Source organism: Saccopteryx bilineata, chromosome 4 (genome assembly GCF_036850765.1).
Source record: "Saccopteryx bilineata isolate mSacBil1 chromosome 4, mSacBil1_pri_phased_curated, whole genome shotgun sequence".
Lineage (NCBI taxonomy): Eukaryota > Metazoa > Chordata > Mammalia > Chiroptera > Emballonuridae > Saccopteryx > Saccopteryx bilineata.
In genome coordinates this window covers 138,595,386-138,611,399 of record NC_089493.1, presented here as the reverse complement: position 1 = coordinate 138,611,399, position 16,014 = coordinate 138,595,386, and the positions used below count along the sequence as shown (strand labels likewise).

Below are 16,014 nucleotides of genomic sequence, written 5' to 3'. Positions count from 1 at the left end.
CCAGCCAGAGAACACAGGAGAATCGCCCATCTGCTTCTCCAACCCACCCCCTCTCCTTCCTCTCTGTCTCTCTCTTCCCCTCCCGCAGCCGAAGCTCCACTGGAGCAAAGATGGCCCGGGCGCTGGGGATGGCTCCTCGGCCTCTGCCCCAGGCGCTAGAGTGGCTCTGGTCAGAGCATCGCCCCCTGGTGGGCAGAGTGTCACCCCTGTTGGGCATCCCGGGTGGATCCCGGTTGGGCACATGCGGGAGTCTGTCTGACTTTCTCTCCCCGTTTCCGGCTTCAGAAAAATACAGAAAAAAAAAAGTGTTAGTCTTACATAAAATGCACACATTTACTTGTATTTAGTGTTAAACATATTGTATGGCTCTCATGGAATTACATTTTAAAATATGTGGCGTTCATGGCTCTCTCAGCCAAAAAGGTTCCCGACCCCTGTTCTAAACTCTGCATCCGGTATCTTGGTTATTTCCCTCACATTCATTTCTTTACTGGGGATTTCTCTTGTTGATTCCTTTGGATTGAATTTATCTGTCTTCCCATTTTGTCTCTGTATAGACTGCTTCTTTGAATGTGCTGTTTGTATAGCTAGCTGATTATGAGGTTGGTGTTTTCTGCCTCCAGCTTTCAGTTCTGTTGTTTCTCGATCTTCTTGGGTTAACCTCAGCTGTTGTTTGTAATCCACTGTGGGCTGTTGGTCTGCTACTACTTCTCTGTTTGCTATTTGTTTCAGCATTTTTTATGTCTTAGCTGGGTCAGGTGTGTGGAGTCCTTCCTTGAGATACCCTCTAACTAGGCTTTTCAAGGTCCTGAGCTGATGCTTTTTGTATCTGGGCACTGGATTTGCCAGCCCTGGACCTTCCTGGCGGTAATCTAGCTCAGAGCAATGGGGGTCACTGCTTATGACTGGACCTTAGTAACCTTCTTGGAGCTACAGGTGATCCAAAGTTGTGGCCGCCTCTGCTGGGCCCAGATACCATTGTAAATATCAGCTGCACTCCTAGGCTGGCTTTTATCTACTTTTGGCCAGTGTGTGTCGCCTCTCTATTCCCAAGGTGTGGTCTGTCTACTGACCCGCTGTTGCCACTGCCCACTCGGGCACTTGGGCACTCACACTGCTGGGCATGGGCTTGTGGGCTGGAGCTCGGGCTACCCCACAGGTATAAGGGTCACCTCGCAGGGCTCCATCCCCCATAGGCACACAGGCTCCCATTGGCATGCAAGAGGCCTCACCAGGTTCCGCTCCCTGTGGGCACTTGGGACACCTCCCCAGGTTCTGCTTTCCGCTGCTGCCACTGCGTGAGCCCCTGAGCTCCATCCTCCACTGCCACCATGTGAGTGCCAGGCTCTGCCTCCTTCTACCACAGCACAGGTTGCCTTGCCATGTTCTGCCCCCCGACCACCGTGCAGATTTAGTGCTGCGGCCACTGCTACAGCCATGCCCTCCCACCCTTTGGAGGGTACTCAGAAGTTTAGGGCGGGGGGTTGTAGCCCAGACCTCAGTACTTAAAACCTGTGTCCCTGATGCTCCTGCTTCTAAGTGACTCTTTGCATTGACTGGAGCAGGAGAACCTCTCGTGGGCAGGGTAATTGCTTCTCTTTGCTGGAGTTGGTTCTCTCAGGAAAAATAGCCACTGTAGGTTTGGCGAGTGACTCAGTACAGGGATCAAGGTGATTGTTTCCCACAGTCACTCCCTGTGCCCCTGAGACTACACTCTCCTCTTGCAACTCCAGTCCTCTTGACACTCCTCTCTCTCGGAGCCCTGATTATGTGGCTGTAAATTAGGTTTTCTACATGGCCCCTTTAAGATGGAGCATGAGTCTGAGAATTCTGTGTCCCTCTCACAAACAGTAACCCAGCTCTTGTTTCAGCAAAATACTGTCTGTATGCTTCCTCTAGTCTCTGGGGCTCCAGGCTGGGGCTCTGGTTCTGGCGCTGTGGACCCACAACTTTCCGGACAGCCCACCATGCTGTGAGAGACCCTCTGGACCACCTCTTGCTCCTGGGAGTGGGGCAGAAATTTCTGCATCTCTGTGCTTCCTACCAGTCTCAGTTTGGTTTCTTTGGTGATGCTTGCTTATAGATTTCTCCTAGTTTAGTCCAAAATTGGTTTTTCAAGATGATTGTTCCTAAGTTAAGTTTTAATCCACTTTGGTTCTGGGAGGTGGGAGTTGTAACGTCCGCCTACTTTGTCACCATTTTGTTTCTTCTATCCTAGAAATTTTGATGTGTCATGTTGTCATTTTCAATTAACTATATATATCTTTTGATCTCTACTCTTATTTCTTCTTTGATCCAGCCATCTTCTTACAAGTGTGTTAATTTTCACATTTTTATAGGTTTCTTTACTTTCTTTTACAGTTGAAATCTAATTTCAAAGCCTTTTGGTCAGAAAATATGCTTTATATAATATTAATCTTCCTGAATTTGTTGATGTTAGTTTTGTGGCCTAACATATGATCTATCCTTGATAATGTTCCATGCACACATTATCATGTGTAATCTGAAGATTTTGGGATGAAGTGTCCTATAAGTGTCTATTATGTCCATTTAGTCCAGAGTGTTATTTAAAGCTGATATTTTTTTATTGATTTTCTGTCTGGATGGTCTATCTAAAATATGGGTATGGCTACACCTGCTTTTCTTTGAATATTATTTGCTTGGATAATTATTTTCCAACCTTTCACTTTGAATCTACTTTTGTCCTTGCAGCTTTGATGTGTCTCTTGAAGACAGCATATGATTGAGTTTTGCTCTTTGATCCAATCTGCTACTCTGTGCCTCTTTATTGGTAAGTTTATTTCATTTACATTTATGGTAATTATTAACACGTGTATTTTGTATAACCATATTATATTTTGTTTTCTTGTAGCTCTGTGTCTTATTTGGATCTTTTTATTTTGGTTTCTGACAGCTTTTTGTTTGGTGGTATTTTATACTTCTTTTCCTGTTTCTTCTTTTTTTCAGCTGTGTGTTTCAGTGGTGACTTTTTCATGGGTGGTTACCATTAGGTTATTAAGAGAAAAATATTCATATGTATAACAGTCTTTTGTCTTATGGGCACTTCTGTGCTCTGTGCTCCTTTACTACAGCAGATCTTTATTCTCTTCCCTTTTGTTATTGTTGTCACAGATTATCCTTGTTTTTATTGTTATGTCATTGGAGTTTTTACTTGTAGTTTTGATTTGTTTTGTTCTTAGTGTCTGATCGAATAACTTCTTGAATGTTTCCTATAGTGGGGAGTTTTCTGATTATAAATTACCTCAGCTTCTGTATCTCTGTATTATGATGTTTCTTATAGTAGGTCTGTTTGGGTTGTGGTAACTTGGCATTCTGTTAGCTTCTTGAATTCAAAGCTTTTACTCTTTCCATAGGCTTGGGAAATTCTCATCAATTATTTATTTTAATAGACTGTCCATTCCCTTTTCCCTCTCTTCTTCTTCTAATATACTTATTATTCTTATATTGCTCTTTTTGATGGAGTGTAACAATTCTTGTTGAGCCCTCTCATTTTTTTAAAATGTGTGAATCCCTTTCTTCTCTTTGTAGCATCTCTAGTTGCCTTTGATGTCACTGATTCTTTCCTCTATCTGGCTTGTTCTATTAGCTAAACTTTCTACCTCAGTCTTCAGTTCATGTATTGAGTTCTTCATCTCTGTATTTAAAATTTTAATCTCCTTGGTGAAGTAGTCATTTTGTTCATTAATTTGTTTTCTTTTTTTTTTTTTAACTAATTTTATTTTTTTAATGGGGTGACATCAATAAATCAGGATACATATATTCAAAGATAACAAGTCCAGGGTATCTTGTCATTCAATTATGATGCATACCCGTCACCCAAAGTTAGATTGTCCTCTGTCACCTTCTATCTTGTTTTCTTTGTGCCCCTCCCCCTCCCCCTTTCCCTCCCCCATTCCCCCCTCCCCCCCGTAACCACCACACTCTTATCAATGTCTCTTAGTTTCACATTTATGTCCCACCTACGTATGGAATAATGCAGTTCCTGGTTTTTTCTGATTTACTTATTTCGCTTCGTATCATGTTATCAAGATCCCACCATTTTGCTGTAAATGTTCCGATGTCATCATTTCTTATGGCTGAGTAGTATTCCATAGTGTATATGTGCCACATCTTCTTTATCCAGTCATCTATTGACGGGCTTTTTGGTTGTTTCCATGTCCTGGCCACTATGAACAATGCTGCAATAAACATGGGGCTGCATGTGTCTTTACGTATCAATGTTTCTGAGTTTTGGGGGTATATACCCAGTAGAGGGATTGCTGGGTCATAAGGTAGTTCTATTTTCAGTTTTTTGAGGAACCACCATACTTTCTTCCATAATGATTGTACTACTTTACATTCCCACCAACAGTGTATGAGGGTTCCTTTTTCTCCACAGCCTCTCCAACATTTGCTATTACCTGTCTTGCTAATAATAGCTAATCGAACAGGTGTGAGGTGGTATCTCATTGCTGTTTTGATTTGCATTTCTCTAATAGCTAAAGAAGATGAGCATCTTTTCATATATCTGTTGGCCATTTGTATTTCTTCCTGGGAGAAGTGTCTGTTCATATCCTCATCCCATTTTTTTATGGGATTGTTTGTTTGTTTGTTGTTGAGTTTTTTGAGTTCTTTGTATATTTTGGATATTAGGCCCTTATCTGACCTGTTGTTTGAAAATATCATTTCCCATTTAGTTGGCTTTCTGTTTATTTTGTTATCAGTTTCTCTTGCTGAGCAAAAACTTCTTAGTCTGATGTAGTCCCATTCATTAATTTTTGCCTTCACTTCTCTTGCCTGTGGAGTCAAATTCATAAAATGCTCTTTAAAAACCCAGGTCCATGAGTTGAGTACCTATGTCTTCTTCTATGTACTTAATTGTTTCAGGTCTTATGTTTAGATCTTTGATCCATTTTGAGTTAATTTTTGTACAGGGGGAGAGACTGTAGTCCAGTTTCATTCTTTTGCATGTGGCTTTCCAGTTTTCCCAGCACCATTTATTGAAGAGGCTTTCTTTTCTCCATTGTGTGTTGTTGGCCCCTTTATCAAAAATTATTTGATTATATATATGTGGTTTTATTTCTGGACTTTCTATTCTGTTCCATTGGTCTGAGTGTCTATTTTTCTGCCAATACCATGCTGTTTTGATTGTCGTGGCCCTATAATAGAGTTTGAAGTCAGGTATTGTAATGCCCCCAGCTTCATTCTTTTTATTTAGGATTGTTTTGGCTATTCGGGGTTTTTTATAGTTCCATATAAATCTGATGATTTTTTGCTCTATTTCTTTAAAAAACATCATTGGAAGTTTGATGGGAATTGCATTGAATTTGTATATTGCTTTGGGTAATATAGCCATCTTGATTATATTTATTCTTCCTAGCCAAGAACAAGGTATATTCTTCCATCTCATTATATCTTTTTCAATTTCCCTTAACAATGGTTTATAGTTTTCATTATATAAGTTTTTTACATTCTTTGTTATGTTTATTCCTAAGTATTTTATTTTTTTTGTTGCAATCGTGAAGGGGATTATTCTTTTGAGTTCCTTCTCAGTTGTTTCATTGTTGGCATATAGAAAGGCTATTGACTTCTGAATGTTAATTTTGTATCCTGCGACCTTACTGTATTGGCTTATTGTTTCTAGTAGTCTTTTTGTGGATTCTTTGGGGTTTTCGATGTATAGGATCATATCATCTGCAAAAAGTGATACCTTTACTTCTTCTTTTCCGATATGGATGCCTTTTATTTTTTTGTCTTGTCTGATTGCTGTGGCGAGAACTTCTAGTACCACATTAAATAAGAGTGGAGAGAGTGGACAACCCTGTCTTGTTCCTGATTTAAGGGGGAAAGCCTTCAGTTTAGTGCCATTTAACATGATGTTAGCCGATAGTTTATCGTATATGGCCTTTATCATGTTGAGATATTTTCCTTCTATACCCATTTTGTTGAGAGTCTTAAACATAAAATTGTGTTGTATTGTATCGAAAGCTTTTTCTGCATCTATTGATAAGATCATGTGGTTTTTGTTCTTTGTTTTGTTGATATGGTGTATTACGTTAACCGTTTTACGTATGTTGAACCATCCTTGAGATTCTGGGATGAATCCCACTTGATCATGATGTATTATTTTTTTAATATGTTGTTGTATTCGATTTGCTAGTATTTTGTTTAGTATTTTAGCATCTGTATTCATTAGAGATATTGGTCTGTAGTTTTCTTTTTTTGTGCCATCCTTGCCTGGTTTTGGTATAAGGGTTATGTTGGCCTCATAAAATGTGTTTGGAAGTATTGCTTCTTCTTCAATTTTTTGGAAGACTTTGAGTAGAATAGGAACCAAGTCTTCTTTGAATGTTTGATAAAATTCGCTGGTATAGCCGTCAGGGCCTGGACTTTTATTTTTGGGGAGGTTTTTAATGGTTTTTTCTATTTCTTCTCTACTGATAGGTCTGTTTAGGCTTTCTGCTTCTTCTTGACTCAGTCTAGGAAGGTTGTTTTTTTGTAGGAATTTATCCATTTCTTCTAGGTTGTTGAATTTAGTGGCATAAAGTTTTTCATAGTATTCTACAATAATTCTTTGTATATCTACGGTGTCCGTGGTGATTTCTCCTCTTTCATTTTGGATTTTGTTTATATGAGTTCTTTCTCTTTTTTCCTTGGTAAGTCTTGCCAAGGGTTTGTCAATTTTATTGATCTTTTCAAAGAACCAGCTCCTTGTTCTATTAATTTTTTCTATAGTTTTTCTGTTCTCTAATTCATTTATTTCTGCTCTGATTTTTATTATCTCCTTTCTTCGGCTGCTTTTGGGTTGTCTTTGTTCTTCTTTTTCTAGTTCCTTAAGGTGGGAAGTTAAGTGGTTCACTTGGTCTCTCTCTTGTTTGTTCATATATGCCTGAAGTGTATGAACTTCCCTCTTATCACTGCTTTTGCTGCATCCCATAGATTCTGATATGTCGTATTGTCATTTTCATTAGTCTGTATAAATCTTTTGATCTCTGCACTTATTTCTTCTTTGACCCATTCATTTTTTAAAAGTATGTTGTTTAGTTTCCACATTTTTGTGGGATTTTTTTCCTCTTTTTTGCAGTTGAATTCTAGTTTCAAGGCTTTATGATCAGAAAATATGCTTGGTACAACTTCAATTTTTCTGAATTTGCTGATGTTGTTTTTGTGGCCCAACGTATGGTCAATTCTTGAGAATGATCCATGTACACTGGAGAAAAATGTATACTCAGTCACTTTGGGATGAAATGTCCTGTAGATATCTATCATATCCAGGTGCTCTAGTGTTTTGTTTAAGGCCACTATGTCTTTGTTGATTCTCTGTTTGGATGACCGATCTAGAGCCGACAGCGGTGTATTGAGGTCTCCAAGTATGATTGTATTTTTGTCAGTTTTTGTTTTAAGGTCAATAAGTAGCTGTCTTATATATTTTGGTGCTCCTTGGTTTGGTGCATATATATTAAGAATTGTTATGTCTTCTTGATTCAGTGTCCCATTAGCCATTATGAAATGGCCATTTTTGTCTCTGAGTACTTTTCCTGTCTTGTAGTCAGCATTATCCTATATGAGTATTGCTACACCTGCTTTTTTTTGGATGTTATTTGCTTGGAGCATTGTTTTCCAGCCTTTCACTTTGAATTTGTTTTTATCCTTGTTACTTAGATGAGTTTCCTGTAGGCAGCATATAGTTGGATTTTCTTTTTTAATCCATTCTGCTACTCTGTGCCTTTTTATTGGTGAGTTTAATCCGTTTACATTTAGTGTAATTATTGATACTTGTGAGTTCCCTATTGCCATTTTATATCTTGCTTTCTGTTAGTTTTGTGTCTTGTTTGATCCTTCTCTTTCGTTTTTCTATCTTTTGTTTTTATTTGGTTGTATTCCATACATCTTTCCTCTGTTGCTATCTTTTTTATCTCATGTGCTTCTGTGGTGGTTTTTTCAATGGTGGTTACCTTTGAGTAATGAAAAGGGTCCCTACCCTGTTCATTGTAGCAAACTATTCTGTGAGTACTTTTGCAGTCCATCGTCCTTTGCTACTGTTAATCTCCATCTTCTCCCCCTCTTTCTTTTTGTTGTTGTCACAGTTTAAATTTGGTTTTATTGTGTTCTTCTTGGAGCTTTTACTTGTGGCTCTGTTTTTTTTTTGTTCTTTGTATCTGATTGGAGAACCCCCTTTAGTAATTCCTGGAGTAGGGGTTTTCTGATGATAAATTCCCTCATCTTTTCTGTATCTGTGAATGTTTTTATTTCTCCTTCATATTTGAAGGATAGCTTTGATGGGTATAGTATTCGTGGCTGAAAGTTTCTCTCTTTCAGGACTTTAAATATTGGGGTCCACTCTCTTCTAGCTTGTAGAGTTTCTGCTGAGAAATCTGATGATAATCTAATGGGCCTTCCTTTATATGTTATATTCTTCTTTTCCCTGGCTGCCTTGAGAATTTTTTCTTTGCTGTTGGTTTGTGTCAATTTCGTTATGATATGCCTTGGAGTAGGTTTGTTTGGGTTAAGAAAACTCGATGTTCTGTTTGCTTCTTGAATTTGAGGCTTTAGTTCTTTCCACAGGCTTGGGAAGTTCTCATCTATTATTTGTTTGAGTATGTTCTCCATTCCATTTTCTCTCTCTTCTCCCTCTGATATACCTATTATTCTTATGTTATTCTTTTTGATGGAGTCAGATAATTCTTGTAGGGCTATCTCATTTTTTTAAATTTTTGAGTCTCTTTCTTCTTCTCTCTGTTGTGCCTCAAGTTGCTTGTCTTCTATTTCACTAATCCTCTCTTCTATCTGACCTGTTCTATTAGCTAAGCTTGTTACTTCGTTTTTCAGCTCGTGAATTGAGTTTTTCATCTCTGTTTGATTTGTTTTTATAGTTTCAATTTCTTTGGACATATATTCTTTGTGTTCATTGAGTTGTTTTCTGAGCTCCCTAAATTGCCTTTCTGTGTTTTCTTGTATATCTCGTAGGATTTTTAGGATTTCTATCTTGAATTCTCTGTCATTTAGCTCCAAGGTTTCCAATATATTAAATTTTTTCTCCATAGATTTTTCCTCATCTAGCTGTGTTACCTCTCTTTCTTTTGTATCCATGATATTCGATTTTCTCTTCCTTAATGGCATCTGAGGGTGGTTTTGTTGATAGTATTAATGAGATTTAATAAAGAATTAAAAGTTAAAAAAAATAAAAAATCAAAAAGAGTTGTTTTTTTTAAAAAAAATTAATAATGAAATAAAGAAAAATAAAATAATAATTTAAAAAAAAAGGAAATTATTCCCCCCCTCCTTTTTTCCTCTCCTCTCCCCTTTTTCTTGAGAAAATCTTGTGGTGAACTGTAAATTATAACAAATAATGCCTGTGATGGGGGTCCTTAATTGGGGAAAAGTAATAAAGGGGCAAAAAAAAAAAAAAAGAAAAAAAAAAAAGGGGGGGGCGGTATGTACCCACAAAAAGCAAATAAGGAAAAAATTTGGGTCAAGAATAAAATGATTTGCTTTTAGTTGTTGGTTGTCTAAGAGTTATGATGAGAGGAATAAGAGGAGAACAGAAAAATGGGGGGACAAATTAAAAAAATACTATTGTATTTAGTGGAACAAGAACTAGATAAAATGGACAGCCAGGGATGGGAGCACTGCTAGTGAGTTAAAAACATGAAGTAAAAACCCCCAAAATGCCACAAACATTACTTTGAGTCCCAGATAAGATAATTTGTTTGTTATTGATGTTTGAATGAGAGGAGATGTAAAGGAGAAAGGAAGAAACTAATATAGAGGGAGAAAAGAAAGAGAGAGAGAAAAAAAGAGGGAACCAGTAAAAGAAGAAAAAAGAAAGGAGAGAGAGAGAGTTAAGGGTTTTTGAGTGCAACCCTCATAGAGAGAAAGGAAGAGAAGAGAAAAGATAATGGGAGATGTAACACTTATGGGTAGTGTAGTTCAAGGAGAGGAGAGAGTAAGACCGGCAGAGAGTTAATCGGCCAAATTGGAGGAGGAAAAAAAGTATCAAGAATGAAGATAAGAGAAACAAACGAACAAATATAATAAAATGGGATAGGTTATAAAGTCTGCAGATTATTCTTGATTTTGAGAGGTTATCTTCTTGTTTTTTCTTTTCTCTCCCTCTTCCTCGTCGGTGACTCTGTACCCCAGGTTCTGCCCCTTTGGCACGCTCAGGTAGAGGTTTGCAGTTGATAAGTCTCTATGGCAATGTCATGTATTGTGCTTTAGTCTCATTGGGAGTCAAGGCTCATTAGCATTCATAGGCTCCGACAGTGAGAGAGTCCATGTTCCTGGAGCCTTTCTCCTAGTCTTTCCTTCCTCAATTAGTAGCCTGATAATCCAGCTATGGGGTTGTTGCTGCCTCTGCCTGGATAGTAAGAGGTTCAAAGAGCTTGCAACTCCCCACTCTATTCCCACTCAGCACAGGGCTCTGGGTAAGGCTCAGTCAGTCAGAGCTGCTAGCATAATCAGGCGGGCTTTCCGCCCACTCAAAGACCTCTGGCTCTGCCACTCTGTCCGGTAACACAGGCGGGCACCCACTTCCGGGGTGCTTGGTGGAAACTCTCATTCACTATCTGCGCGCGCAGACCAGGATATTCGGCCAGTAGTCTCACGCTCTGAGTGAAACCCCCAACCGCATGGAAATTTGCAGCGCTGGAATTCGCTCTCGCTCCGTCCCCGTGCGCGGCTTTTGCAAGGCGCTGGGGCGGCCCGAGATTCCGCTTTTGCCCACACAAAGGCCCCTGACTCTGCCCCTCTGTGCGATAACACTGGCGCGCACTGCCGAGGCACTCGGAGGAATCGCTCACTACCTATCTGCGCGCGCACACCAGGATATGAGGCCGGCCGCGTTTCCCTGAGTGAAACCCTCACCAGCACGGAAAATTTCCACCGTTGGAATTAGTTCTCGCTCCCTCCCGTGCTTGGCTTTCCCAGGGCGCTGGGGCTGCCCAGAGATTCTGCTTTCGGCCCACAGAAAGGCCTCTGACCCTGCCTCTCTGTGGGGCAACACGGACACCCACTTCTGGGGCTTAGGAAGAGATCTCTCGCCCACTAACTGCGCACCAACCAGGAGGACGGGTAAAATGGCTGCCCCGCTTGTCTTTCTTTGTTTGGGTTTGGCGCGAGTGTTAGCTTGTATTGCCCGGGTTGCCACAGGATCAGAATTTCCTCCGCTAGGATCTCCGTGCCACAGCCTAGTTCGGCCTTTTGTGCGTGGCCTGGATGTATTCACCCCCTTTGCCCGCCTCAGTTTCTATATTCACAGTTACCAGATAAAGCCGCCCTGTTTAGGTTAGTGAGGAAGGCGGAGCATTTCTTACTCCCTATTTCCTTCAGGATTTGGTTATATATTTAGCCAATTTTTCACTCGACCATACCTTTGGGTGTATTGTGAAGCATCTGGAGGCTCCAAGTATAGGTTTTTCTGTTTCTGGTTGAAGATCTTGTTGAGTTTTGGGGGAGATTTATCGGTATCGCTTCCTACTCCGCCATTACTCTGACGTCATCTCCCTAATTTGTTTTCTAAGCTCATTAAGTTGTTTATTGGTGTCTTCTCACACCTTAGTGAGTATTTTCAGAACTTCAATTTTGAATTCTCTATCATTTAATTCCTAGATTTTCATGTGATTGAGACTTTTTTCTGGAGATTTTTCATTTTCTTTCTGAATTATGTCTGTCTTGTGAAGCCATGGTATTTGAGTTCTTCCTTGATGGCATTTTAGAGCAGTATTGTTAAGAACCTTAAAAAGATAGAACTAAAACAATGAAAAATTAAAAAACATACAATAAAATTATAAAAATTTGCAAAGTTAGAGTAAGTAAAGAAGAAAACCACAGGGAAAAAATCAAAAGCAAACAAAAAAATCAAATACAAAATACTCATAAAAATAAAAAACATGAAAATTCAAAAAATAAAATTCAAAAAAAGAAAATAAAAAAGAATTAGAATATCAAAAGGAAAAATGGGGGAGGAAAATAAATTTTGGTTGTGTGAGTTTTCTTCTGGTAGATGTCACTGTATTACAACTGTTAGTTCTGTGAAGTTTCTAGATTGTCTGCTGAGATGTTGTCTGCAATGATGTAAGTGGGACTGTAATTGCGTTGTTGGTGGGGTGTGTTGTGAGGGCTTTATGGCTTTATCAGTGGCAATCTCAGGCTTCCAGGTGCTAATTCCCACATCTCAACAGATCTGTGGACCAGACATAGAGCACCTCTGTTCTTCAGGGGAGATAGCGGCTCTGGAGAGCTAGTTGTGGGGGCCTGTCTCTGCCACTCTTAGTACCGCAAGGTGAGGGAGGTGGGATCTGGGAGGCTGGAGTCACACTTTAGCTTTCTCTGTCTCTGCTGAGTTCAGGCTGTAGTCAGACTGCAGAAACACTGGCTGTGACAGCACACTTTGACTGCTTTGGTTTATCTCTTCCTCTGCCCCTCTGTCACCTGCCCCTGGCAGAAGAAAATTCAGTCACTCTGTATTTCTATCTTTGTACCCCTGAAGCAAAATCCAGACAGCCTAAACTTTACTCCTTCCTGTAGTCCAGCAGAGAAAAATGAAAGACCTAATCCCTCCAAGTTTGTCTCTTCTCATCTCCAAAGCCCACTGAAAATGTGTTTTACATTTTACCCCCTCCTTTTCACCCTGTCCTACCTTTAATCCATTCAGTATGTGGATCTTTCAGGTGTGCCTGTGATCCCAGCTGGGGTTCCTTTGCTGCATTATTGTTTTTCAATTTGTTGAAATTTCAAGGGGAGAAATTAGGAGTATCTCTCAGGCTGCCATTACTCTGATGTTATCACATTAATGGTTCTTTAGAATTATTTTCAAAAGTGTAAAAAATAAGTGCAGGACACTGTTTCAGAGGTGTCTCTCTTGAGTAGAAGACACATGGGTACTGAAGACTGATGTTTGTGGAAAAGAAAGTGCTGAGGAAAGCATCTTTTAGAAGGAACAGCATACTGAAGTATGTAAGGAAAGGAGAAGTGAAGTTATCTGAAGACTGTAAAACTCCTGTCACCAGCTTGTTATTGGTGGAGTGAAGTGAGACAGGCAATGGAGCCAAGAAGGAGGCAGACCCAGAAAAGTTTTGACATGATTGCGTAAAATAAGTTTCAAACTTGTATTGTGAACTTTAAAGGATGTGAGAAGCCATTAAAGCAATAAAGTGCTACAGTGAGATGTTTTCTCTATAAAAAGTATTCTGTCTATTGTAGAGAATTAGTCAAGACAAAAGTAAGTCAAGGAGACTTCTTAGGGTCAATTGAGCTTGAGTAGAAGAAAGGAGCTTGTGCCATGCTGGAGGAAGTAAATATGATGAGAAGCAGATGGATTCTAGAACTGTCAAGAGATTTGGGCAAATGAACTGAGTGCTTGGTTGGCTGAAGAATATGCACTGGGAGAGAGAAAAGAGTTGAGGTGGACTCCCAAGTTCCTGACAGGGAGACCAAGTAGGTGAAAGAACCATTACTTAGTCTGGCTTTCTGGGGAGAGAACCAGGTTTAAAGTTAAGTATCTTGAGATCCTGTTATACTGTGTTTGAGGTCCCAGTGAGTGTTATGTTTGGACATCCTATGAGGGTCCAAACTGTCCAAGCTGTCACAGAAATTTTGGAATTATCATGTTCATATAGTAATTGTGGTGTTGGGCAGGAGTATGGGCCCCTAGTGAGAATATTGGATGGTCTGAGGACCTCCAACCTGGAAAAGCTTGCATATGGGCAGAGCTGAGCAGCTGGAGGACTTCTGGGAGGCCAGTGGTCATGATAAGAAAAGGGGCCTTAAGGAGGGAACAGCAGGCAGTTTCTTCCCCACTAAGAAGCCAAAGAGCATCCAACATGAGGTTGGGCACAGAGCAAGATCATAGTACTCGAAAGCAAATCCCTCCCTATCTCTCTACTATTCAGATTTGCTAAGACCAGGGATGAGACCATAATCTGTGCACCCAGAATGCAAGTTTGAAACTTATTTCTTACAAGAATTTGTCAACAAAATTTCAGGTTTTACTGGGATTTTGGAAACCTGACATTATATACCACTTTATTCTGGAATAAGACCACATTGATTACTTTTATAGCAACTTTAATTTCAGAGGAAGACAAGGTTATAAAATTAGAATAAACATTCATGAACTAAAGTGATACCTAGATTAAGAAGACTCCGGTAAAATGCCTTCAGCAATTTTCCTGTGTCTGGTATCTTTTTGCCAATACTTAATTTTTGACATGGTTTCTTTGTATTGAAGTGCTGATGGTATGAACAGTGATTGTAATTTGGGGTAATACTCTGCTACTCTGCATGTAAGGGGAGGGTGCTCCATCTTGAGTCTTTCACTTCTGTGTACGTGCTTGAGTGGCAAAGACACTAAGATGAATCAGTAATATTTTTAATGGTTTAATTATAGATCCAGATCCTTTGTGTTTGAGGAGATCTTATGAAGGGAGCATATCTCAGGATGCATTTTATTTTCTCAGAGGGTGGGTTGGGGTGAGAGAAAACTTTACCTCTTTAAAGAAAAGGAAGAAAATAATTTAGATCCATGTTTCTTACTCCTTTAAGTTAAAAGTTTAAATTGAAATAAAATGATTCATGATACAAAATAATGTTATTAGCTACATTTTGCCATTTTATCAAGATGCATATGATCCTTATGTAAGTTTTCTTTTTACATGTTGGTTGCCCAAGACAGGTATCTTGATGGGGAGTAGGACACCAAAGTTCTTCATGTGGGTAAAGTTGCTGATTTCATTTGCTTGGGATACACCCTGAGTTAACCTCATTGGACTTTCCCCAGGAATCGATGCACGCACACGTGGTGGGTCATTATGCTGCTGCACCTGTGTAGTGTGAAGGTCAGTGTGTTTTTCTGATTATAAGAACCCATCCATGTCATTCCATTATAAACCTACTCCACTCATAATGGAATGTGCCTCAGTCCAGAGCTTATTGCAGTTGCCCAGCCCAGAAATTCTCTCAAGTGCTATCCTGATATTCGAGATACATCACCTGCCCCTCCTTATCACCTTCATCCACTCCAAATTCAATTGTGCTCCATTTTAAGATATTTTTTTTGCATGCCAGCTACTTTTATGTGATGTGAACATACAGGTGTGATAAGGGTATTTATTTATACCTGGAAAATAATACTCTATGATGGTCCTTACAAAATGCCAGCCATGAATTTTGATGAGTTGTGGTTAACTACCTTACACTATTTATTGGCACACAGAAATAAACCTGGAGACCATAGCAGCAATTTCTCCTGTTGACTAAGCCGGGTAGGCCACAGGGGAAGTTGTCAATTAATTAGAGGGATCTTTTGCTGGTGGCTTTTCCAGGAAGAGCTTTCCCAACTTCCTTCAGACATCCCTTCAAGTCCACTCCTTCCCATACTTCAGAAGTTTTACAACTTGTGGTGACAACCCCACAGCTTTTGGAAATTGTAAATCATGATTCCTGCTGGATGATTCTCCTATGTAAGTTCCTTTCTACGCACCACATTCTGAAGTCATAAATATAACCATCGTTCCTACCTTAACCATGAGGGGACTGGGTCATAGAGGGGTAAGTCACTGCTCCAAAGTGTCTGGTGTACAAGTTAGGAGCAGGGATTCAAATGAGGATGCCTGTCTGAGCTGGAATCCTTATCCACTGGATCCTAGTGCTGCCCTGGGAACATGCACTCAAAAAATTCTGAAATGAGGCTTTTGTTTAAAAAATATATAAATGTTCACATCCACATAGCACTGTGCAGATTTATTAAGCATATCCACATGCATATTCAGTTAATCCTGAAGTAAGGAGAAAGAAGATGTTTAGTGAGGGTCTTGACATTCATCAGAAGGGTGAGCAACCCTCAAGCTCAGGTCTTTTCTTCCAGCACAGGGCACTGCTTACAACCCACCCAGATGAGAGTGGTTAAGTTCAGAATTACTTTGAGAATAGCATGTTATGTGTTTTACTCAGGAAGCATTAAAATAGTACTTATTTGCTGCCAAATGTCCGGGGACAATCACAGCCTAGTAACTT

At 39.7% G+C, this 16,014-nt stretch overlaps 1 protein-coding gene across 2 annotated transcripts in view; it reads left to right on the top strand.

The window, feature by feature from the left end:
• HECW1 (HECT, C2 and WW domain containing E3 ubiquitin protein ligase 1) overlaps positions 1-16,014 on the top strand; it is a 592,171-nt gene that overhangs the window by 118,396 nt on the left and 457,761 nt on the right. Inside the window, exons 1-2 of one of the 2 annotated variants that reach the window (XM_066272071.1) lie at positions 2,710-2,791; positions 14,780-14,837. The exons of the other annotated variant lie outside the window; for it this stretch is intronic. Of the exons in view, the coding sequence (XP_066128168.1) occupies positions 14,811-14,837 (27 nt within the window). The 5' untranslated portion in view covers positions 2,710-2,791; positions 14,780-14,810. Of the gene's footprint in view, positions 1-2,709; positions 2,792-14,779; positions 14,838-16,014 lie in introns of those variants that run through there. 2 annotated transcript variants of the gene reach the window in all.